The 27,038-nt window shown below is 38.4% G+C and overlaps 1 protein-coding gene across 2 annotated transcripts in view; it reads left to right on the top strand.

Annotated features, from left to right (window-relative positions):
* Window positions 1–14,896: 14,896 nt before the first annotated feature.
* The window catches only part of Mdga2 (MAM domain containing glycosylphosphatidylinositol anchor 2), a 758,737-nt gene continuing 746,595 nt past the window's right edge, over window positions 14,897–27,038 (top strand). Inside the window, exon 1 of one of the 2 annotated variants that reach the window (XM_076848261.2) lies at window positions 14,897–15,176. In XM_076848261.2, the coding sequence (XP_076704376.1) occupies window positions 14,897–15,176 (280 nt within the window). The remainder of the gene's footprint in view (window positions 15,177–27,038) is intronic. The other variant, XM_076848262.2, reaches the window with a different exon arrangement.

Raw genomic sequence — 27,038 nt, 5'->3', positions numbered from 1 at the left:
GGCCCCCAGGGACTCACTTCCTCCAGCCACTCCACATCTGCCTAAACAGTTAATTCCTATCAGAAGATTAAGACACTGATAAGATTTGGACTCTCATAACCAAGCAGTTCACCTCTAAACTTTCTTTCACTGTCTCACACATTGGTTTGGGGTATACCTCATATGTAAACCATAACAGACTTCAAAACATGAGTGGGATGGGGGTGTTTCCATCCCATAGAATTTGCCTTATTCTTTCTATCTTTAGGTATCTTGGATTGTATGATCAATATTTATTATTTTTTTAAAATTAGGATTTTTGTTGACACTTAAGATGATATTACCTTTCTTTAGAAATTACTTCCAGTTATGTCTGGCATATATCGTGTATGCTAGTAATTCTTGATCACCTGAATACAATAGGTGCTGGAATTGACTCAAAAAATGTGATTCAGACCCAGTGAAGGCTGATCTATTTTAGTTTAATCCTTAATCCTATGTTGTAAATCTTTGGAGTTTCAAATCAAAGTTGGTATTTAATAAGGCTCTATATTTTAATGGATCCTGAGTCACAAATTCTGGCCCCTAAGTCCTTGAATTTGTTTAAAATTTTAATTTGTTTTTCAGCTTCCCAGCCACATCTTTAGAAACATGCTAATTCTTCTTCAAGAAAATTGATTTAGAAATGTTGTGTTTGCATTAATAGATGTTTATCTCCTTTAGATTTTGGACTTGCAATTTTCAGTGCCTCCTTAACACTCTCTTATATAGATAAATAGACAAACAGAAAGGTATATAGAAACAATTCAAGGTATAGATATAGAGGTATACAGAAATTCCTGTTTGAACTTTATGTTTTTCAGTGTAAATGTTGATCCAAATTATCTACACTGTCATTATTAAGAACAAAACTGCACCCACTGACAATTTTTAATGGATTCAACAAGTCTTACAAGCAAAAATAAAGTAGAAAAGAAAAAAAAACGACATTTAAAAGTATTTTTATTTTTTTCACCGACAGATAATTCAAGTCCTTGTAATTATTATTGGTGAGTTAATTAAAATGCCAATTAATTCTAGGTATTTTTACTCTAATACCCCCCCCTTCTTTTCACAGAAGCCTGGGAGATAAGTGCTTTCAACAATTTTTTTTTTCAAAAATTGATTTAGACAGATGGAAAGAATATCTTTGAGTAAATCAATTTGGTTAAAAAATGTCTAAATTTTAAAAGCTTGATAAATTATAAAAATGAATGACAAGTATATGAATACAGAATAACAATAGAAGAGAATTGCAGTTCTGTATGCAGGAAGTTACTGTTTCAGAACATGAAGTCTGTAGATACTTAGTTAGGATTTTGATTCAAAATACCTGATCAGAACAACTTAGAGAAGGAAATTTCATTTTGAGCTCATAGTTTCAGAAGTTCAGTTTATGGTTGTGGGATTCCAAAGCTGTGGAAGAGGTGAGGCAGGGCATCATGGCAGAAGGTTAGTGGCAAGGAAAGCTGCTTACCTTAAGGTAGAAAGGAGCGGACAGAGAGAGAGGGAGGAGCTAGGGACAAGATATAATCCTCAAGGGCACACCCTCAATTACCCACCTCTTCCAGCCACCCCAACTGCTCACAGTTACCTCTCAGTACAATAATTTCAAATTATTAGTTCATCGTATAGATTAATCTTCTGATTAGGTATGGCTTTCACAATCTAATCATTTTATCTCTGAACATTGCTGCCTTGTCTCATCCATGAATTTTGGGGGAATACCTCATATCTAAACTATGACAGAGTTGAAAAGATAAAAAAATGATCATTATGAATTATTTTTATAACTTGTCATATTATGAGAAACTAATTATGAATGAACATATCATTTTAACAATTTCCTATTGAATTTTTTTCTTTTTTTAAAAAAATTATTTATTCAGTATGGAAAATGCATGTGAAAACCAGGGATTATTTTGAAATCCAAAGACACACTTGATGAAGTTCATGACTACCTCTTTATTTTGCATTAGCAATAGGAGGGCTACATTTAGAGAAAAGAGTACACTGAGCCAGACACTAAAGCCATTGTCTCCTTTGGAATTTTGTCTATCAAAAAGGAAAGTATCTCATAAATATGGTGTTACTCTGGATTATGAAGAAAGACAATACATTCAGAATGCATTACATTATGTTATTATTAAAGTTAATTACTTTGAGCATTTTACAAATTAAAAACTAGATTTATAAAACAACATGTATATCTAAAGAGAAAGAAAACTATCATTATGAAATGCCTCTAGTTATCCTAAAATAACTGTTCAACATAGATTTTGACTTATATCCAGCAAAACAATTACTTTTAAATCTGGATTAATGTTATAATATAATGATATAAGGATAATATTAATAAAATTGCAGAGGTTTGCAGCAAAATAGTCCAATTCAAAAATGGTGCAGAGTGAGAACTCTTAAAAATTCACTGTGTTTATTTCACATCTTTGAGCACAGGACACCATTTCCCTACTTAAACCTGAGTCCATAGAGTGAAGGCATGCCTTTTAATCCCTCATTATGCATCTATATTTAATTCACCAAATCCAGGCTTATAGCTCATTTCTGCTGGAAGACAGAATTTTCCAAGCTATTTTGTTTTTTGGAAAAACTATGTACGTTTGTATGTAAATCATGGTGGGGTTATGAACCAATTTTTCTTTAGATTGTACTTCATACTATACAGTAAAACAGGACAGATGTAGGGGTGAAAAGACAAGAGTTTATGTTATTTTCTTCAAAAGATTCATGCAGTTAGAAGTTACAATAATATTTGCCTTTGTTAGTATGAGAAGTAACTGAAAAGGAGCTTTTAAAAGGAGAGGTCTCAGGGTTACTGGTAATATCTATTTATTTGTGTGATGGTTACACTGACATATTCAGTATGAGAAAATTCATTTTGCTGTATACTTATAATCTAAGCATGTTTCTGTGTGTATAGTCAATTCCATGAAGATTTTTTAAAACAAGTAGAATAAGACACATAAAAAGCAAGCATAGAAGATGTTGACATTTATTGAATTTGGATGACAGGATATGTGAGTTTTTATACTCTTATTTTTGAATTAAGATTTTAAAAATAAAGTTAAGATGATGCAAGATGGATAGCTCATTCAGTGACCATTGTTGACTTCTTGATGCACACCTTTGCATGGATAACTAGCAATATTATTATTATGTAAAACAATGTCTTGGAACAAACATTTTATTTGCAAACTTATTGAATAGAATCCAATTATTGAAAAATTATCACTTATGCTTATATGCATTAATTGACTTCTCCTGGCAAAGGAAAATTCTTTATGGCTACAAAAGACAATATAAGGAACAATACCTCATTCTATGTTGCCTAAGACTGCAAGTAGAAAGAATGAATTAAACTGAAAGTGACCTAAAAATTTAAGTGTGATAATCTGCATTCAAATGACATCTGGCCGAGATGCCACTACCGTACTCTTCTCTCTGTAGGAAATAAAATGTAGAAAAAGACAAAAATTAAAAAGCAAGTAAAACATATCCTTAACCATAAGCTAGAATCTGGAAGGGATTAATGTACTTAAAATATTAATAGAAATTTTTGGAGGTAGGGTAAGGAAAAGGAAGAGAGATAAGAAAGAAGAGAAACCAACTCATCAATCTATTCTGACTTCAGCCCTTGACTAAGGTCAAGAGATTCCTTGTAAAAAACTAAGGAAGGAGCTTTATACATTCCCTAACTTTGATAGTCTTTACTAACCAAATATTAAGCAGCCATCCCTCTTCAGTTTTCAAGAAAAATTTGCAAAGAAAGTAACACAATGCTTAATTTCTGAAAAGTATTATCATTACAAATGAGTACTAAAGAAGGGACACGTATAAAAACTTCTGCTGCAGTATGCTGAGAATTATATTTGCCTACTATATTGATTTACCAAAAAATCAGATTATTCAAAGTGTAGGCAATAAAGCCCAGAGGTAAAGAAAACTGCATGGCCTGCTCCTTGCTAGAGCTACAATAACCTACCTTTAGTTATGGCTGTCAGAAAATTTCAGCACCCCCAAAACAAAAAGAGCACAGGATCTGAGAAATCTATTTGTTCTGTTAACAAAACTTAAGTCTTCGTAGATATATGCTCTCTTTTAAAAAGTAATAATTGTAAGAGGACTAATAAAAAATTTCTGTGGCAATCTGGTAAGGGAACAATACCGAGAAGAACTCATCACTTACAGTAATTTATTGCCAGATCTAGAAGAAAATTAGAGTTCTTAAGAGGGCTGATGACCTCCTAAGAGACAGAGGAGGACATAAACAGAAAACAAAATGAAGAAAGCAATCAATTCATTATCAAAGGGCTTCATGAAAAGTTATAATCAGTGATAACATTAAAATTTCCATTTGACTCTGGAGTGAATTCTTACTTCTGTGGAAAATTAAAGCAGTATGGTCCAAAAGCATGGGAATCTTTCTGAGAAAAGAGAGGAAGAAAGAATAAATGAAAATATATAAATGTATGTAATATAGGAAAATAATATATACAAAATAAAAGCAAATACTTGTGTTATGACTTAGATATGAGGTATCAAAAGCACACTTATGAGACAATGCAAGAAGTTTAGAGGTGAAATGACTGGGTTATAAGTGAACCATTTAGTGGATTAATCCCTTGATGGGGATTAACTGAGTGGTAATTGAAGGAAGGTAGGATATGACTGGAAGAGATTAGGCCACTGGGGGCATGGGTTAAGGGCATATATTTTGTCCCTGGAGAGGGCAGTCTATCTTTCTGTTTCCTGAGGCCATGTTCTGAGCCACTCTCATCTGTCACACCCTTCTACCATGATGTTCTGCTGTTGACAGAGTAAGACCTCTGAAACAGTGAGCCCCAAAATAAACTTTTCCTCTTGTAAAATGTTTCTTGTCAGGTCTTTTGGTCAAGTCTGATTGAAACCACCTCTAATGGACAAAAAATAAAACAGGCCTTAAACCTGTCATCTGTAATGTGTGACACAATACATGGGTGTAGCAGGCATCAAAATATATTAGGATACAGAGCATATTAATAGTCTAATTATGGTTATTTTTATGTATTTACATTTATGTATAAAACTTATGCAAACCTACAAGGTATTTTCAAAGTCCATAAAATATTTACTTAAGGGAAATAAAAAAGAGTCTTCTAAAGGGCCACAGGGAAAAATGCCAGAAACTTCAAATCAGAAATGGTATAATCTACATTTCTCCAGTTTGCTATACTTAATGCAGCAGGTAACTAATAACAGGCAAACATTTAAGAAATTCTCTGTGGCAAGCCTAATTAACCAAGAATTCAAACCAACAATTATTACAGTGTATATGGAAACTATTTAAAAGAAAACATATGTCAAAAATATAATGAAACAGTAAATTCTATATTTAGGACTAGAGGCATAAGAGTAAATACATTGATTGGTAAGCAGTTAGGAATTAAAAAACTTAATTATTTGATATAAGAACTTATGACTGGAATGCCAAACTTATCCCAAGGAAACTAAAAAATACAGAAATAATTAGAGACGAAAACAAACAAAATGATTAATTAGAAAAAAAAGGAATCAGTATAATTAAAAGACACATTTGAAGAGACAAAAAAAGAAAAAAAAGATGAAACTTGAAAAAACAGAAAACATATACCCTGATACATACACATAAAGAAAACAAAAGTGCTATTTTGAGAATAAGAAATGTGATATGGGCTGGGGATGTGGCTCAAGCAGTAGCGCGCTCGCCTGGCATGCGTGTGGCCCAGGTTTGATCCTCAGCACCACATACAAACAAAGATGTTGTGTCCGCCGAAAACTAAAAAATAAATATTAAAAAATTCTCTCTCTCTCTCTCTTAAAAAAAAAACAGATCTTTAAAAAAAAAAAAAGAAATGTGATATGACCACATTTAAAGAAGATTTTTATTAAATTTTAAGACTATACTATTCATAAAACTATATTTTTGTAAATGGTAAGAAATATATGATTTAATGATTTAAACTGAAAGTGACCTAAAATTTTAAGAAATATATGATTTACTAGTATGGAATATATTGATCAGGACTAATAATGTTTTCCCAAAGCATGCAGGCTCAAATGATGAATGGGTAAGCACCTGTGAACTTCTTGTAATAATGTATGACATTCTGGAGCTCATAAAACTTGGAAGCTTCCCAATTAACCTAAGTATTATGGCACATTTCAGATCAATTTAAATAGAAATACTATAAATTCTAAATAGAATTATTAGTAAATTAAGCATTTTATTAAAGACAATGTATTATTAGAAGTATGTTTTTTTTCTATAAATGCAAAAATATCTTAACATATCTTCTGTGCCTTAGTTTCCTCATTTGAAACTGTCTCTCTCACATTCTTGCTGGTTAATCCACACTGGGTGACTTTGGCTGTTATTATCTTTTCGCTTCTAATTTGTTGATACAATAGGACACTTGTTTATCTAACCTCTTAATCATCAATTTCCTGCCAATAGGTATTTTCCCCCCCTTTCAGGTGTTTTTTTCCACCGATTTCCTTCCATGCCCTCAACCCCACCGTGCCCTCCCTTGGATCTACCCCTGAGCTTCCATAACCATATTTGACCTTCATAGGCCACTGCAAACAGGGAGGTCTTGCTCCTTCCAGCTTACTAACTTATCTGTAGAAGCTAGGATGTGCATCTATAACTAATATTTTGGAAAATTATCCTGTATTCCTTTTATTGCTGATTCAGTTCTAGGGTTGTACATTTATTAAAGGCAAGTATATCTTCAAAGTGTAAGGGGGAAAAAGAAAACAAGTGTTAGACATTTGAGAAAAAACACAAATTTAGGGGGGATCTCTTAACCCATGCTTTAAATTATTATGCTGTAGCTTCGAGGATTTAAACTATAGCCATTATTTTTTTCTGTATACCAGTGAGTAGGAAAGATGAAAGATTGGAATAAGGTCCATTTTTCTCTTTATTGGAAGGATGAAAACTGCTTTGGTGTGATGGGGGCTTGTAAAACATTTATGGTGAAGAAGAAGCCTGCAAGAAAGAGGTTGTATGGATGGATGGATATATAGATGGGAGACAGCAAAACTGGAAGACAGAAATGTACATGTGCCTTACACATTTAATAATTCCATCTTAGAGAAAGTTTGTGTTTTTGAATCCTGCCTTAACTCTTTTGTTGAAGTCCCTTAAAGAAGGCAAATAAATAATATACAAAGGAGAAGAAATGTCAAGCCTTGTGTGGTGGCACACACCTGTAATCCCAGTGGCTCAGGAGGCTGAGGCAGGAGGATGGCAAGTTCAAAGCCAACCCCAGCAATGGTGAGGCACTAAGCAACTCAGTGAGACCCTGTCTCTAAATAAAATATAAAATAAGGCTGGGGATGTGGCTAGGTGGTCTAATGCCCTGAGTTCAATCTCCAGTACACACACACACACACACACACATACAGAGAGAGAGAGAGAGAGAGAGAGAGAGAGAGAGAGAGAGAGATGTCAAATAATATATTCATTAAAGAGAAAATAAAACTAGTGCTGTTTGGTTTTTCAGTGTGTGTGTGTGTGTGTGTGTGTGTGTGTGTTTGTTCCAGAACTTTGTGGTGACCCAGAAAGGAAGGAGAAGGACTTTAGGGGCTGGAGGGATGGTCAAAGCCTGAGGTTAGTAAGAGTAGGATGTTGAGTTTTTCATACCTGAAGCCAGTGGGTGAAGTATATGAGCTACGGATTCAGCAGGGTATGCTGTTACACCTGAAGATGCAGTGGGGGTCAGCAGTTCTGGGTGGAAGGGGATACCGCAGGACAGAACATGAGCCAGCACCCTTGATGTGGTACAAAAGAAACCCAGAAAAACTGGGCAATTATATAACCCAGAAGAGATTATGACCTTTTTTTTTTTTTTGGCTGTTGTTTTGTTTTTCCTTTTTTAAACCCTTAGCTCATAGGAGAGCAACCTGTGAGCAGGTTAAGTTTAATTACAGAGAATGTCAAAAGTCACATTTCTATATATGCGCTGTGATGGCAAATTTCAAACCCACCACCTGGTTAGGACCAGAATTTCTTTCCCTTTATTTCCTATTAGAAGCTCATCTGTAAGTTGCTCCAATGTACAATTGTGAAACAATTTTGTTCTACTCTCTTCGAGTCCTTTATATCTTATCTGTGGGTTAATCGAATCACTTGTTCATCAGCAACAGTGGATTTCTTTATGATTTCTAATCTAACTTTGATGTTGATCTTTAATCTGGTCTTAATCTAGTCTATTGGTGACCTAAATGTGTAAGCATCTTTTCTTTCTAGTTTTTAAAGATGGTAATCCAAGCATCCTGATAAAAAGGGACTTCCATGCCTTAATATTTAGATGGTGGAATTCCCCAAGAATACAACCTGGCATGTGGCACTTTCAAAAATAATCTTAAAGCAGTACTCTAATCTCAAATTTTCAAGTTTTTCAAAGATATTTAAGCTGTTCCTGAGTACTGAATTACCATACTCTTACAGATAAACTATGGAAAACTTCAGAATTCAATGTGACTGGACAGAAATAAGGCAGATGAACTTTAGAATAAAAGAAAATAAAGCAAAGCTTTATCATATTTACAAAACTAAAGGTTCTAAACTGTCAGCTAATCCTGAAATGGAAATCATTCAAATTATTAACCCCATACAGTAATGATCTGCTTCGATGATCAAATGTATTGAGAAAAATATTAAAAGCAATGATGCTATTTTTTGAGGACTATGTGCCAGCTGCTGAGCCATGGTATCTCACATGCATTGTTTTATTTAAAACCCTTCAGCAAACGTTTGCTCTTTTCCTATCATGGGATAAGGAAGGTGTCAAGGTCACACTGATATGAAAGATTCAAACCCAGGACAGCTTGATGCCAAAGCTCAGATGTTGACCTTCTGGGTTATACTACTCTGCACAGAATATTCACTCTGAACAAATCAGCCTTGTGTCTGTTCAGGAAATTAGGGCAGGCTACTAAAATTACCAAAGCTATAATAACTAAGGGTAGATTTTTAATTATGTTTTCCAGATAAAAACTTGTATAGAAATTGTGAGTGGTCCACAAAGTCTTCAAAGTCCAGAGAGCTAAATACTACAATGTTTGGTCTCAAAGAAATAGAGCAGCTGAGAAGTAATGCACTTACTGAATGAGTGTAAATTCTCCGAAAGAGGCAACTGCTTTCAAATGGAAGGTAGACTATCAAGAAAACCAAGGCATTTGCTTCTTGTTTTCAGCCTCTGCCCCGACTTTCCTCAGTTTGTCAGATATCCTCAGTAGCACCCACAATATCTCTGAGACCTTAGCCCCATCATCTGGTTACCGATTACCTTGGCATCCTCTAAAAAGAGCATCCACATATTCAGCCTCTGCTGAGCAACTCCCTCTCTAATTGGACCTTAAATTTTTGATGTTTAGAAATAATCTTTGTGTATTTTTTACATCCTCAAGCTACCTCTCTCTCTTTAAACCTCTTAGTCCATACAGTGGGGATATGACATGCTTCCTTATTTCAAATATTAGCAGTTACTATTCTCATTCCTCTTTTTGTTATCATTAAAGCCCTGTGGAGGGACAACTCTGATCCCAATACTAAATCCTCATTTCACACCTAATACCAGTGTCTGAGTCCCACTGCTTAAGAGCAACTGGCCCCTGCCCATCTCATGCAAATGACCAGCATCTGGAATCCCCAGTGCAATGCTATGCTCCATGCCTTTCATTATCAACTGAAGCAGTCAATTCTATGTGACGTTGCTAAAACTTCTAAATTTGCATGTTGGCAGCTATTACTAAGTAATAGGAAATAAAATGAGGTAGAGATTTGGCTAGAGAAAATTGTTATCCGGACAGCATAAATGGTGCACTACAAGTGTGGTTCCAGTTTGGGGCTTTTATCAAACTGTATAATAATCTGAGTTAACTTTTAAAAAATCTGGTCCTTTGGACAGAGATCAAGGAAGTGACACTTTGAATCCCCTGAGGTATATCTAAGCCATAGAACAATGGAGCATACCTTAGCAGGCTCTGGAACTTCCAGAAGCAGATAGAACAAATGGACGAGGTCAGGGGTTCAGATATGTAGCTACCCCACTGTGGGATATAGTCCTAGCAAGCTTCACTTTGCCCAGGTATCTGTGACCAATAAAAATAGAGCAAATGCAAGGAAGTGTGGAACAACAACTTAGTGTGTTGCATTTCCAAGAGTTTACCTGTATACCAGTAAATATTTTCACATTCTTGTTTGCTTTTGCAAAATGCCCAGGCAATAGTGTATATGGGAGTCTGTGTGATTTAACTGGCTGGCAGGGAAATTGGAAATAAATGAAAATAACATACAAGGTTTGACATTTGTGTTGTGTAAAGAGGCCAGATTGAAAAGAAAAGACAGATTTGTCACTGATAGTCTGAATTTCCCTCAGCTGTATCTCCAGAGTGAGTAGTTTTTCCCGTTTCTTTCCTTTTACCTTGGGTGGATCTTCACAAATGATAATGTCCATTGCTGCATCTATGAGAGAGGATGCTCTTTAATGGACCCTGGAAGTAACACAATTTGGGCTTCTTTATGGTGCTATGCCCCAGGTAAAATCCATATTCAGTGTGAAAATCCAAGAAACTGGTGACCTCTGAAGTTATTTATATACTACTTCTGGAGGAAATTGCTCTGATTGGGCCACATAAAATATGCTGTGTCTGATTTCTTAAGAGTCTCTGGAGCTCTGAAGGCAAGGAGCACTTGTCTTCTCTAAGGTAAACCATCTCTGCTTTTCTTAAGGCTTAGCTCAGGGTCTCCACCTGGAGGCCTTACACAGCCAGTGCTAGGTGTGGCTACACACATCATATCTGTTGGTCAGTGAAATCTAAAACAAAATTGAATTTCAAGAAAAAATACCTTGGGTTTATTGAACTTCCAGTTATTTCTATCAGTAATATGCACAGTATTTTCATAGGAACAAAAAAATTAAATGTAGTACAGTTTTTCTTCTGTTATGTAATCCAACTAAAGGTTGCATGTAAAATCTGCCTCACCTATGCCCAGGACTTTATTTATAGTACTTATAATGTTAATAGAAGTAATGGTGTATGTGTTGACCAAGCATCCTGGTCAATAGAATGTGTGCTTCTTAAGGGAATTATGTTTATAAATTCATAAATGTGCAATATGTAGGATAAAACCTGGATCAGAGTAGATGCACCTGGCTGTTTCTTCAAGTTTTATTTCAACAAAAATTGAAAAAAATTGCAAAATGACCAGTTTCCTTAATGTTTTTCCCAAGATTCAAATATTTCACTCAGGAATTGTTGAGGGATCTATGGCAAATGGTTCTTCCCTGTGCAGAAATATGCACTCTATGGAAATGAAAGTCCCTATGCTCCTGCAGCTTATGTCCTAATGTTGAAGGTTAAGAAGAGTAATCTACCATATGACACAGGTATCCTACTCCTTGGTGTTTATTCTAAAAAAATAAAATTAGTATAATATCGTGATATAGGTACATCAATGTATATAGCAGCACAATCCATACTAGCCAACTTATAAAACCAGCCCCAGGTGCCCATCAACAGATAAATGAATAAAGAAAATGTGGTATATATATACACAATGACTGGAACTGGATAAGAGCATGTTAAGTGAAATAAGCCAGATTCAGAAAATCAAGGGTTGAATATTTGCTCTCATATGTAGAAGCTAGAGAAAAAAAAAAAAAGCAGGGGGTGGGGAATCCCAGAAAATTTTAAGAAAGTTCAGTGGAGTAGAAGAAAGGGATTGAGGGGGAAGGAAAATGGAGAATTGAGGGTTGGGAAAATGAGGGAACTGTGAAATGAAATTGAACAAATTATGCTAGGTATATACCAAAAAGAATTTCACCTCTATTTGTATCTCTAAAGCACTGATTAAAAAAAAAAAAAAGAACTGTAAATAAATAGAAGGAAGACCAGTAGAGTAAAAGAAGGGGCACAGAAGAAGGAGGAGGGGAGAAGAGGAGAAAGTACTAAGGACTGAAATGGAACAAATTATAGTTCATGCATGTATAATTAAGTAAAAATGAATCCCAATGTTGGGTATAACTATAATACACTAATGAAAACATTTAAAACTAGTAATTTACATTAGGTATACTTACTTTGTCTGGGTTCCTTTGTTAAAATTATACACTGGCTTTTGGGGGATGATAAAATATTCCAACCTAGAGTATGGAAAACACTCAAAAGAATCTACGATTTCATAACCAAGAGTTGAAAAGGACAGTACAAATATAGAGGTAAAATACAGAACTCCCATCTGAGAGAGTAGTTGCAGTTCAGTGGCTCATGAAGTTGCTGTGCTGCACTGTGCAGGAATGATCTACTTATAAAAGGCAGAATCATAAGACAAATTTTCCCTACAGGTGACCACTAAGCCAGCTTCAGTCATTTCCCTTCAGAAATGCCTCACACTGAATTTTGCTTCTAGAGATACTTCATGCCATCTAGTGAAAGTGGAATCTCATAAATAAGGGGTCCTCAAAGCTGTGAGAGGCATCCTCTGGGACCCTTTCAAATTTCTTGGTTGCTCACATCTTGCAAACCTAGAAGGTAAGCACAAGCTCACACCTTATAAAAATAATATGCACAATTCACTTAAGTGAGAAAAGGAACCTGGGTGGAAACAGGAGGGGCATTCATTTTCTAGTGCTTGGGGTCCCTTCCCTCCAGCAGAAGCAGAGCATGAAGAGAGGGACCTGCAGTGTGCTGTAGCAATCTGTTATGGGGACGGAGAAATGAATACTGTGTTCAGATTTTTCCTAGTAATTACTTTCGAAACACATGTATAAATGCACGTTTTAAACTTTGTCAGTCACTGCCCTTCTCTGAACAGTGAAGAATTATATTCAACAAAGTGAATTGCATAAACACTAATTATTTTGATTAAAGAAACAAATTACAGCCCCTCCAATGTTCCTAGATTTTCCCTATTGTTTTTAGTGAAGGAGTTTTAGACCTGTTCTAATGTAAATTAAAGATGCTTTGAATTTTGTAATCCTTGTGTAACCATGAATTTTTTAAGCTCCTCAAGTTAGCTCTGCTTCAATGAAAGCCCTTTCTTTCACAAAAGGGAAAATATTTTCCAAGCAGTTAACTTTTAAGAGACAGTACATATAAAATAAACCAATCTCTGAACTCCTAGTGTCCCACCACCCACCAGGAGCCTTCATCCGTTGTCACGTCCATAAAAAACACATTTAAAAAAAAAGATAGAAATGAGAAATAAATGATGCCACTTCCAAATGCTGTGGCCTGTTCTGCCCTCTAGCCAAGCAGAATCGATACTAGAAGACCTTGGGCTGCGGGGAGGGGATAGCTTGTCATGTAATTACCGGGAGTCTAAGGAGGTAGCTGGCCCTTCCGCGTGCAAACGCAAACAGCAGCATCAGAAATAAATAACAGGCACTCGCCCCCACGGAGCTCCGCGAGAGCCAGGGAAGGGCCTCGGCGGACTGGGCTGGAGGCCGGACGCCGCTGGCCTCGCAGAGCCGCCCGGCGCTGTCCATACAGATGAGCTCCTCCGCTGATACAAGAAAGCAGCAGAGCGAAGGAGGAGCGGAGGAGGCGCGGAGGAAGGCGGCAGAGCCGCGCACCCAGCTTTGACGTCGCCGGGCTGCGGCTACCAGCTCGCGCTCTCAGCACGTAGCGCACAACGTGACCACACACAGCCTTCCTCCCCGGCAGCCCGTCCGCCAGCGCTCCGTTCGCCGCTTCGCCCTCCGCCTCCTCCCTCCTTTCGCCTCCGCGGCGCGCACCCCCGCGCAAACCCAGGGATTCCGGCCATCGTCGGCCCCGGGCGCTCGCCGCCCAGCCCGGCACCTCTGCCGCAGCTACCGCCCGAGCGGCGGCCACGCAGCCCGGTGCCCTCCGCAGGCGGCCGCTCCCGCGTTCACCTCCGGATGCCAGCACTACATTAGCCCAGGCGGGGAACCCCTTCTACGGCTCCCTCCTCTAAACTCCCGCTTGTCCCGACCGCCCCCACCCCCTCCACCTGACGGGGGCGGCGCGGAAGCGAAGAGGACGCGCGCAGTGCCGGTGGGCACGCGTAGACGTGTGTGCGGATCGGTTCTGTGCTTGACATTCTCCCTCTCTTGCAAGTGGCGTTGCCTGGACTCTGCTTTCGGCTCCTGGAATTGGTGCGGCCGGCCAGAGCACCCTCTTCGCTGGCGGGGCGCTAAAGGCTATCTTGGAGAACAGTGGCGGTGGCGGTAGCGGCTGAGGCTGGTGCCTGGTGGAGCTCCAGACGCACACTCCGCTCCCTGTTGGACCCCTCTTCTCTCCCCTCCTCCCTTTCCCTCCTCCCCACCCCCGTTTCCCTAGCCCTACTCCTCTTCTTCCTCCTCCTCTTCCTCCTCTCCCGGTTCGGCAATGCAAGTCTATATCGTGTAACAGGATTGGCGTTGCAATGGCAACTGATGGAATGGGGGAAGGCAAGACAGCAGGGCTGGGGGCTCCGGACTGCAGGCGGGCGGGCCGCTGCCGCCGCTTGACGCTCCTCTGGGGACCTTCGCGAGTTACTTTGTAAAGGAGAACCCAAGCGAGATAGCCCTGCTTGGTGCCCGGGGTCAGAGGCCACTTCCTGCTCCTCAGCTGTCCAAGCCAGGCTCCACCGCGCGGTACCCCGGGCCCCCTGCCCGCGCCTGCCGCCAACCCAGCGCTCCGCCGCTGCCGGCGCTGCGGAGACGGGAGCCCGCTTCCCTGAAGAACACTTCGCCTCGCGGCTCCCCTTCCCATCACCGCCCCCTGCTCCTCCCCGGCGTCTGCGATTTTCTCAGGCGCCCGGTGTGAGTGCGGCGTGCGTGTGTGTCAGGGTATTGTGTGTGTGTGTGTGTGTGTGTGTGTGTGTATGAGTGTGGGGTGTGCTGGGCTCCTGCGCTCCGCTCGCGGCCGCCGCCTGGGAAGGACGGACGGACCGCGCTGCTTCCTTCCGCGAGCGGTTCCCGGGCACCTCGGCTCGGCCCGGACGCGAGTGGAGCGCGCCTGGCTGGCCGCCGGCCTCCGGAAGGTCCCACTGCATCCCCCCTGGGCTGGATATGTTCATGTTCACGTGAAGATGGATTTAGTGTACGGTCTCGTGTGGCTGCTGACAGTCCTCCTGGAGGGGATCTCTGGCCAAGGAGTGTACGGTGAGTGGAATCGCGACGCTATCGTGACCTTGTGATTCTTAGGCAAGATAGGCTGGTGAGCTAAAATGCACGACTCGCGCCGTTCCAGGGCCCCTCCCGGCGTGGCATTTGATTTACACTTCATCACGTTATTGGGAGCGATAAGGAGGCAGCGAGCGCGCTGCGGATTGGGCTGCCAGCGGCTCCCCCGGCGCCTCGACTCAGGGCTCAGAGTTGGGTCGAGCCGGCAACATCGCACTTCAGCGTACGAGTATCTTTGCACTTGATTTATCCCCGCGGGGGACATGAGCTCTAGCAGTCTTCTATTTAATAATGCTTTGGCTCCTTGCATGCCGCGGTGTCGTTGCCGCGGTTTCCCCCTAAGGGAAGCTTCGAATGTGACCCCCGTAAGTCTCCCCACCCCTCTCCGCCCCCCACCCCCGCCCGCCTCCTCCTTCTCTCCACCTTTTTCTTTTTCTGTGAATGCCTACATGACTTGATTTTCCGGCTCAGGAAGTGGGGTGACAGTTGAGTTGCGTTCTGCACCAGCCGTTGCCATGAGCACTGACTTGGGGAGGGGAAATAGCAGGCAAGATTTTCAGTGCCAGACACAATTAAGGGACATGTTTGTGTGAATGGATGAGCAAATGCATGAATGAACGGACGACCAAGTCCGCGCGTCTCCGCTCCAGGGCAGGACACCAGCTCGCTGTAACCAGAACACTATCTCAGCTCTTCCCCAGAAAACCCAGATCTGGAAGGGTTAGGGCATAACAAGCGTGAGCTTCTTAATTGGAAGGTTTTGAAGTCCTCAGAAGCAAATTCAGGTTCCTTTGCCTGTCAGCAGTTGGCACTCTTGGCTTTCGGCATTGAAAACACACACACACACACACACACACACACACACACACACTCACTCACACATACAGGCTAGTAATGGGCTAAAATGTAAGTCCTCTCCTGGGACAAGCAGGCGGTGCCCCAGAGAAAAAGAACTTTTATGTCCTCAAGTTATGGTATGAGGTTAAGGTTAAGGGGCAGCCCTATGGGGGATAGCAGGCTAAGACTCGCCCACAGCTCCCGACCCTGCTTCAATACCCATGGAATGTGTGCTGGCAATGAAGCCCACATTGTCTTTGGTTTCACTCTGGGGTTTAGATTCCAGCAGTGCAGGGCTAGGTCAATAACTGCCTCAGGGCCAAAAGGCACGAGTATTTGCGGAAGTGTCAAGAGTTTTCCCCGCAGACCCTAGAACTGACTGCGGAATGGTCATGGGTGCCAGTGGACCTTGAGTCCTCAAACTCTCTGATAACGTGGAGTGCAGAGTGGGCGGATGTTTGAGGAGGAATGCGGGTGAGCATTCCTGTGCGTTACGTCCTGGGCTGAACAGTGCTGGGGAGTGGAAAGGGGTGGTCTGCTGCAGAGAGCTCAGGGTCCCTCCTGTGCTCCATCTCCTACTCCTCTTTCCTGCCTTCTTCCTAGGTTCTCTCCTTGGCTTGGGTCAAGAAACCTTCACTTTCTGCCACCTCTAGGCATCTTAGTTTCGGCGCCCCTCCCCCACCTTCCCAAATGAAAGGACTTGCCTGGCAGCAGCGGCGGTTGTAGCAGCGGTAACGGTGGTGGGTGTGTGTGTTTTGTGGTACTTGAGTGCGGGAGCGAGACGCTCAGTCTCCTCAAAGATTGACTGGAGGCAGGCGGTGGGACTTGAAGAGAAGAGAAATTCATTTAGTGCTCTTGTGACTCTGCTGGACTCTTGTCCTCTGAACAGCTGTAAGAGGCTGGTATTCTTGGGATGAGGATTGTTGGTGATAAAGCCTTCTCAAAGGGCTATTCCTTGGTCTTGGGAAGTCTGAATCCCTCTCATCCATGCCCAGGTTTGCATTTCTCTCCCACTGGTTCAGATCATCCTAGCTAAAAGGAGTTTGTTTTGCTTTTAAAATTCTCTCTCTCTCTCTCTCTCTCTCTCTCTCTCTCTCTCTCGCTCTCTCTCTCTCTCTCTCCCCCTCCCTCCCTCCCTCCCTCCCTCCCCCTCCCCCCCTCTCCCTTTCTCTCTCTCTGTGTGTGTGTGTGTGTGTGTGTGTCTGTGTGTGTGTGTAGGGGGTTAACAAGAAGTGATAAACATTGGGAAGGGGTGGAATGCTGCAAGGGTGGCTGCAACTGCAAGGATTAGAAAGGAATGGTACCATTTTCCTGTCACTTTTGGTTAGATTGTTTGTCTTGATAAATCTCCTTTTGGGCAGTGGGACCTCATAAGGTCCAGTAGTGGACATAAATTGAAATCAATTTCATTAACATACTCTTGAGCCTGTGTCACTTAACAATAAAGGAGAAGGTAGTTCCACAACTGAACTGGTGGTTATGAGTAAGGTGGTGGTCTTTGTTTTAATATTGATGTGGTTATTAGTCACATAGCTAGGAATAGAATTGGCTTTGTGAAAAAAAATGTTAATCACCTTCCCTGGTCATCATAAATGTTACAGCTATTAGGTGGGCTAGAAATTCATTTATATATTTCTTTTCAAATTTGTTTTACATATTACAGTTGTTAGATTCTTAAACTGTGGCCTGGAATCTTCAGCATCAGCATTATCTTGGAGCTTGTTAGAAGTACTAATTCAAGGACCTCTTCTAGACTTTTTACATCAGAAATTCAGAGTGTGCTACTGAGCAATGCCATTTGATCACCTGTGGTGATGATCAAGATGCACTCTAAAGTCTGGAAACCCCTGACATGGACTTAAACTTTCATTGCCTTTACGTTGTAAATCATGACCTTTCTTAACCCAGAGTAGTTTTATTTATTTATTTTTTATTTATGGGAGAATTTATAGCGAGAGAGCAGTTTGCTTTTATTTAGTTAAAAAAGATCAATTGTAAAAAACACAGATATAAGATTTAGTTTTAGGTTAGAAAATGGTTTTTGAACATCTTATATGAAGATCTTCATAAATGATTAATTTTAAAATACAGCAATTTTAAACAGAAACTTCAAATACCTGGATAGTAAATTGGCTAGTATGAAAGTTTTTATCCTTTATTTGCCCATATTTGTCATAAGTGAAACTTATACTATACTATAAAACATTATTTCTTAACAGTATTTTAGGTAGGTTCAAAAGGACATAAAAAATATTTTCTAGGTAACTCAGGCAGTTCCTCACTCCTTTACTTCTTGGCTGACTAACTCTGAACATGAAATTCACATTTTAATTTTTAGTAAATTGAAAATATTTTTATAAACATGTAGATTATATTGTCAATATAATCCTCCTGTTGTGCTCAATTAGCTTAGGAATTAAGAGCAGCACTTAAGTGTAAAAATTTCTATTATAGCAAGGAATTTATTTTCATTTTTCTTGGATATTGTTTAGCAGTCTAACCATATGATGGCTTACATTTATATATGGTGTAGCAGTTGGGTAAAAGAGATTATCCTTTAACTGCCTATCCAACAATAATTCTGATGTCATACTTTTTGAAAATTGGATTTGTTCTGCATATTCCTTACATATTTCATTTCAGATGTGATATTGCAGTAATAATAATTATTTGAAAACATTTCTGAGAGATTGCAAAAATCTCTTCATAATAGAGCAACATAAAAAAATCATGTTCTTTTAAATTTTTTTTCCTGATACTGCAGATTAAAACCCACAACATTTAATCACTAAGCTACATCTCTAATCTTTTAATTTTATCATTATTTTCAGACAGGGCCCTGCTAATTTGCCCAGGATGGCCTTGAACTTGTGATCCTTCTGCCTCAGCCTTGTGAGTTACAAGGATTTCAGGCCTGCACCACTATACCTGGCTAAGTTCATGTTAAGCAATAGATTCTACTGCCTTGAATTTAAAAAAAAAAAAAAAAGACATTTACATTAAGAATTTTCCAAAAATACTCTTATAACTTTCAAGTTTTGCTTGGAATTTCTTTTGGTTTAAACACAACTGAAAACCAAAAGTCATAAAACAAGCATTTCTGGCCTTATTAATTTGGTGCACTCACATTGCATTTTATTTATGATAACAAATTAGACTTAGCATCAAGGATAAGAATACAAACTCCAGTTTATATTCTTTGTGATCTGAAGTATTTTACTGATATCAAAATTTTCCTTCATTATTTGTTATTAAATTGTTTGGACTGTTAAATTGTGTTTTCTAGAGGTAATGTTGATAATAAATTAAAATTAAGAATCATACTTCCTGTAAACTGTTCAGTTGGCTTCCAAAAAAAAAAGGAAAATTCCACTGATCCGTACTATATTTTCATTTCTGGTCATTGTGTTCTTAATGTCCAAGGCTGTTACTAAAACCTTCTGATTACAGTAGCAAAGAAAAATCCTCACTACAAATGAAAAACAAAATAAAACTCCAAGTCTGGATAGTTTTTGTGGGAAACAAACCAAACAATTACTTGATACCCTGAAATAGTTAATACGCTGTTCAAAATTGCTTCCAGTATATATATTAGAAGGAACATATAGAGAAATTTTGTCAAACACGTGTTGGACGCATTAGCAATCTGTATTAATTCCAATAACTTCAATAAATCTCCCACAATTTAAGCATGACACCCTAAGCAGTAGTTGGACAGAAAGGCTTGGTGGAATTGAGAACAAGGAGATAAGTGAGATCGGAAGGATCTCAAAGAAATTTCAGACTGTGGGTGGGTTGAATTTGTTTGACAGATTGTCTTTGATGGCAGGATAAAGTTACTATCAAAGGTCAGTGGGCCATCATGGCCAGTCTCAGGATTTTGCCACCAATATAGAAAAGTCATCTCTGGATCCATTTTGGGGGATTTTGTCCAGTTTGGGTTTGCAAAGCCTTGAGACAGGATACTGCTTTTAAATGAATCATCTTTAGGGCATGAGCCCAAAGAGGAGGAGGAGATGAATTCAATAAACGCTGCTAAAAACAATGTGAAGCTTTGTTATACAAATAAGCTCTGACCTCTCTTCCCACACCTCACTGTCCCTACAACCAAACAGACAGGATTATATTGTACCCTCCTTGGCCACTTGAGTTGCCCACTGAATTTTGTTATTATTTTTTGTCCATTCAAGTTGGTTCTTGCTAGTTATACATATTTTCACATGCAAAATCGGCAGTTTATTTTATTCCCTGTTACTGGCTCATGTCCTAAAATTCCCCGGGGGAGCCCCTAAATTTGATAATAAGTACTTTAGACTGAGGAGGTTATATGTCAAGACCAAAGAATCATTTAAAGTGAATAAGGCAGTGATGGTGCCAGGGTTCTGACAATTAGTCAGAGGTAAAGGTTTAGAGATTAAATAATTTTGATGAATAGATACTACAGAAGAAATTCTACAGAGGCATTTTTTCATTTTCTTACTTTCTTTGATAAATTATATTGTCTCTGAATCTGATTCTTCATATTTGTACTGTGGCATTATAATGATTTTTGTTTATAGTTTCTGGACCACCTTACACATTTCTCGAGAGGCAGGGTACCAACAAAATTTTCCGAAAGAGGGTGCTTTGTATTCTTTACAAAAGTGTGTTGTTTTAATGTGATTTGGGTAGAGCCCATGAGGAGGCAACTGTAGCATGTGTCTCATGGGTTCAGTTTATGTCTTACTAAGACCATGCTAGGAACTGTGGTCTAGGGTTGCTTTCCAGGTATACAGGTGATTCATCACTCATATTCTCTGGCTTTGTCTTGGAGGTTTGTGAAGAGATTTCCAGAAGTTGAGTTTAAGGCTTGTGACCCATAAAGGCAACTGCAATGAGCCAGGTATGCTAGCCTCAATATGGAATTGAACTTCAGAGCTTGTGGTCTTTGGCAGGTAAAGTTGTGCTATTTGCTTCAGGTTAAATTGGGGAAGATCTTCTTTACTCTCCTTGTTGGGTATTTTGCAAGGATATGCAAACTATTATATTGAATGTATTTCAAGTATGAATAGGTGAGCATTTTTAGCTTCATTATAATTGCTATTAACTGAATAGTCCCACAGAATGAAATTTCATTTCTTTGCTTCAGTGACTGTCAATGTAAATATATTAGAGAAGGCTGAATAAATGATTGCATTCATAGAGAACCGTGTCCTATTTTTATTTTCAAATCCAATTAATAAACTTTTGACCCTGCCAAATCATAAAGTTATGAGAAGAGACTTTAAAATATCATTAAATTATCCCACTAATTTAAGATACAATGGTTTTACCATTATGCCAGGCAGCTGGAGGTCTTATGCTGTATGTGAAATATCTTTTTTGTAGAGTTCAGGCATATTCATTGGATTTTTTTCAAATTACTGAAAGCTCTCATGTTCTATTGTTGGGGTACTCATTTATTTTCTGGTTTATACCAGTACAGATCTATTTTCTTTCCTTATTATCCTACCCTTCACCAATCTCATGCATGATCTTTTTTATATCAGTTTCTTGCTACTGTTCCAAGACACTATGTCATTTCTAATCTTATATTTTAAAATACTATTTCCCTTCCTGTTGATGTCACCGATTGAAGAGTAAAAAAGATGATTTCCATTTCATCATTTGAATCATATATTCTCCAGGAGTTTATAATCACAGAAGAAAATTTCAACTATTAGGTACCTACCTTTTGACTACCACACATTTCCTATAAGTTTATTATTGAACACATCTTATGGTAGGATGAAAGATGTTAGAAATTTTATCTTGTAACTTATTGTCTTTGACTTTTAGTATGCTACCTCTACAACTTTGCACAACAGTGGGGGCGGGGCTGGGGTTGTAGCTCATTGGCCAAGCGCTTGCCTAGCACATGTGAAACATTGGCACTGGTTTCCATCCTTTGACCAAATAAAAATAAATAAAGTCATGCTGTCCATCTACAACTACAAAAAAAAAAAAAAAAAAATTAAAGAATAAGGGACATCGGTTTGTTTGTTTTTGTTTTTGGCCAAGTCTATATATTAAGGAGTTGTGTTGTTGCTAGATAGGGTCAAGTATGTAACCAGTATACTTTTTGTCTTACTTTGTTGTAATGAGAATAGAGGAAAATCAGATAATTGAGAGATATCATGGAAAGGTAAACACATCTGCCTCAAGAGAAAGGGTTGGTTCACAGCTAGTGTCCCGGAGTCCTACTGGACAACACATAAGGCAACTGAGATCTGAAAGAAGCAAGTGGAAGAAAAATGCATCTGCCCTTTAAGCAATGGCAAAACAGCAAAATCATATTTTATTTTCTGATGTAACTAGAACTTTGCTCAAGTGCATCAGAGTAAGAAAGAAAAATGCCTGTTGTCTGGCTGAAGGACATCTTCAGGGAGATTTTTCTGGTCTTCCGAAGGGAAAGACGAAGGTATGTGGAGCTCTTAAGTAGAACTTGTGGTTACTGAGACCAGATAATTTTTCCTGATGATTAATTGTATGATTTGGGAATGTGGCACAGATTAAACATTAGAGCCTTCTGTTTTTTGCTTCTGACTGTACCTGCAGTCCATACCGCTCCTCCTGTGGCCTTCTCACTACAAGGCTACAATGAATATCCTAAGAAGGATAGAAAATACTTGAGGAAGACATGCTGCTATCCAGATATTGTTACCAGAGGGGATTTTACACAAATTAAATGTTAAAGTCGAGTAATTGAAAATCAACAAATTATTACATAGCTGCTTTGTATGATTCATGTAGCTATGCAGTAAGGACTATAAACTCTAAGACTTACAAGTTGATTAAGGAGATAAAATCAAGTGGAAACAAATAAAATAGGGCTCTGTAGGAAATATACAAATGTTCATGCCTAAGTAAGAGAGGGCAATTACAGTTGCTATTAGAGATAGAGATAGATAGAGGAAGCTTGAAATAGCTGGCAGATATATGATTCTTTGATACTTGGGAACTTGCTCTCATATTTATGTCCACCAATATTCTGAGTTGGTGTGTATCCAACAGGAAGCCGACTGATCTGTTCTTTAGCAGAGAGGATAGTGTGTCAATCTGTGAGATACTGAACCCGCCCCAAATCCATATGGATTTGGGAAACTTGAAACAGCATGGAGGCTCCTTTTGGAGTTAAAGTAGAAAACTTTCCAAAGCTTTAGAGTGCTAAGAAGAAGTGCTGCTTAGAAGCAGCAGAGCATGTGTCCAGAATGACTTAAAACATCATGTTGTTCTTTGCAAAGGCACGGCCACTAAGATGAATGTATTGCCCCCTTGAAAAGACAGGTATATGCTTTCATTGTGGTTTTTTATTCCCCTGCCTGTGCAGCTGGAAACAGTCTGGTAAGTTAGGCTTTCTTCTTGTTCAGCAGCTACTTTACTGTGTTTTCCCAGGCAAAACCTTAATCCCTGTACCCCAGTTTCTAAATCTAGTAAACTTTTAGAATAGTGGGCTGTTGTAGAGAGGAAATGTAAGAAATAGCAAAAGTTTTAAAAGTGTGTCTGCATTTTTATACCTGAGATTGAGGAGGAAGAGCTTGGAGAGGTCCTCTTTTCTTAAAAAGTTATGCTCAGATGCTCCAGAAAGTGAAACGCCCAATGGAATTGCCATTTTAGTTTTTAGAATAGAATAAAGGACTACAAAGTAACAAAAGCATGAACAATTTTCTCTGGAAATGATATCCAGTGTGTTGGTCTCGCAGAAAATGACTCTGGAGGTGTGTTTTTAAACACTGTATAAAGCATTAGTAGGTGCATGAAACTTCTCTCTGGAATTGTATTTTGTAGGCACATGTAGTTGACATTGCTCCTCAAGGAGCTAGCTGCCAGCGCTCAACCCACATGATCCAAGGATTTCTTCTGCCCCTTAATAGTGCGGGTCAGCAGGAAGCTGGTATTCTCCCTTATTTGAGAGCTCCAAAGAACATTATTGTAATGCAAGATTATGGTCATGGGTAAATTTATGCTTATATAAGTATATATGTGTGTTGAAATATATGTATAAATATTTGTATATCAAGAAGCAACAATATTCTTTATATCCTCTATCCTGAGATTAATTGAAAAGTAGAAATATATAAAAACAAGTCATTTGGATGAGAAAAACGGGAATATATTTGTAAGAATACTTAGTTGTACTTTACAAATAAAAGCAGAAAATAAGGAAAAATAATTAAATGAGATCATCATAAATTTATTGTGTAACATCGTTTTTTTGATCCTACAGTGAACAAAATTACTGTTTCCCACCTACTCATTTAAAAATCTTTTTAAGCTAAGAATTAATTGAAAATGCTGGGTCCTCATTCAGTGTTAAACTGTGACATCCATATACATAAGAAAGCATTACATATATGCTACATTTTAATAATCTTTGGAAAACACTTTCTACTTTTTGAGAATGAAAGAGTTCATTTCTATAATTCATGTTCATATTCATAAAATGTCAGGATATTAGCTGTTTATTGGTTGTGCTTGTCGATCAGGTATACCTTTAATCAAACCACATGATCTTACTCAGGACTGTGAGCAGATGACAAGATTAACTGAGAAGAATGTCTCCATTTTATGGGATGAACAAAATTGACTTTGTTTAAACAGGTAACCTTGAGCATACAGTAGACCCTATAACATGTCCAGATAGAACAGCCATGCAGTTTGGGTGTTCTTTGTCAGTCTTAACCTCAGCACCTCAGAATTTATGAAGCTATTATCAAGAACCAATAGAGTTAATATTTTTATTCTGTTTATGTATTGGTTCTTTGCTTTTCATGACTTATTCTAGACCATTATTGCGATTCCGCCTTATCCTTGTAGTTATTTTTTCTTTTGGTTCATGTTTCACACTGATCTGGTCCACCTGCCTCCTTTCCTTGTATCAAAGCTGCTTTCCTTGTATCAAAGTTTTTCATCTGAGTCCATAATTAATCAAAGCTCAATCTTTTGTTAATCATGGATTCATCTAAAAATTTTTTGATGAAATGGCATCTCTTCTCCATTATGACCTATTCCTATGGGGTTGTCAGTTATATAATGATATCACCACTGTGAAAACAAGGGTCTGGGAACCTCCCAGTCTTTCCCTAAGACAAGAATGATTCCCAGTGGGCTGCGACCTGAAATAATCTGCCTTGTTACTCAGAGGCTGCTCATTCTGATTATTTCCTGTGCCTCGCTGGCACATCCCTCCATTTGCAGCAGCTGGCTTTGACAGTAGCCGTCTTCCCGCTCACTGTGATTTTGCTGTTAAACTCTAATATCATTATATTTTGTTGGTTAATATTTTGAAAAATTTGTCTGTCATCATTGAAATTCACTTGTTAATGTCCTTGTCCTCTGAGCATGCTATGACAAGAAGTACTTTGAAACCTTTATGTTTAACCATGTCTTCAGTTTCAAAGAAGGGCTAAAGAAGATACACAGACACACAGGCAATCTATAAATATGTATTTGCATATAGAGTGTATGTATATTTACTGTAGAATGTATTCATAAATATAAATGGCTTAACTATGTAAGTATATACGTATGAATATGTATGTATTCATAGAATGGGTCTCATAGAGTGATAGCTGAACTTTATTTAGGTTCAATTCAAGGAACTGGGAGGATTTCCTGCTTCACTTGCAAAGCCGACCCTGATTTAGTGTTGGCAGCCGGGTATGTAAGCCCTCACCTGACCTTCATTTTTTAAAAATATCTTTTATGATACACTCATGTTTGTATTGTTCATGAGTTTAAAATATTGCTGTTAGAAACTCATATTCCTTGTCTTTCCTTCTTTATTTGAAGGAGAACTCTTTCTTAGCTGCATAACAGCAATCCATGTGGAATCATTTTTTGCACTGTAGTGATATATACATTGAAGCCCAGCATCACTTAGTAGTATACTGAGAACACTATTCCTGCTGTTGTATTAGTCACGCCTTTTCCATGGTCTTTCTCTTTTTCAAGTGAGTTTTTAGTGCATCAGGTGTATCTGTGTTTCACACATGGGTACAAAAATACACCCACAAACCAAATTAAAGTGAATTTTATGGAGATCATTTTTTTTTTACTGAAAACTATGTACCATTATTTTAATAAAATATTATTTTAATAAAATAATTGCCATTTAGCAAGTCACTACTGTATGCCACAGCTGTTAGGAGTATTTTATACATTATGCCTTAATCTCATCTTTGAATGAGAGAGATTCAAAATCTGAAACTCATAAAGTTTAAATAGCTACCCTACAGGTGCTGGTAGCTAATTTAGAATCAAATCTGACATGCATATTCAAATAATTATTTATATACCTTATATGTATTATTTAAATTATATTAAGATATGAGTACTTATACTTATTATGATTAAAATATACAAATTAGCAAGCTCCAATTGTGCTGTGTACAAAACTTATCTCAACAGCATATATTTGATATACAATTTGGATGATAAACTTTACCTTTTTGCCCAAGAAATATATATAGGTAGCTAATGTCAGCACTTTTCATACCTAGAGTTTTCTTTCTTGGAATAAAAAGATATGATTCATATATATATATATATATATATATATATATATATATATATATATATATAATGGAGAGAAGAGAGAGAGAGAGAGAGAGAGAGAGAGAGAGAGAGAGAGAGAGAGAGAGAGAGAATATGAATATTAAAATGCCCATACTGAGGATTCTTTCTAGTATAATGTATTTTTGGACTGATAGATATTTTAAGCTTATTCATAATTAGTAACTCATAAAAATGAAGAAATAGTTCTACTATGTATTTTGCAGAAATGGTTATATTCCTCCATGTAAAATATCAGGCATGTGCTTATAAAAAATAACCACTGTCAGGTGTACTGCTTTATGTCCCCCAGGCTGATTAACAATCACTACCCTTGGAAAGATTGATAGTTAAATGTCATATTTGGCCTGATTTTTGCCTTGAGCTCCCTCTGGGTATTGCTTAAGCATTTTTCGCACAGAGTTAATTGAG

The sequence above is a fragment of the Callospermophilus lateralis genome, chromosome 3 (assembly GCF_048772815.1).
Source record: "Callospermophilus lateralis isolate mCalLat2 chromosome 3, mCalLat2.hap1, whole genome shotgun sequence".
In the NCBI taxonomy this organism is placed as follows: domain Eukaryota; kingdom Metazoa; phylum Chordata; class Mammalia; order Rodentia; family Sciuridae; genus Callospermophilus; species Callospermophilus lateralis.
Note: the sequence above shows the minus strand (reverse complement) of the source record. Positions and strands in the feature narration are given on the sequence as shown.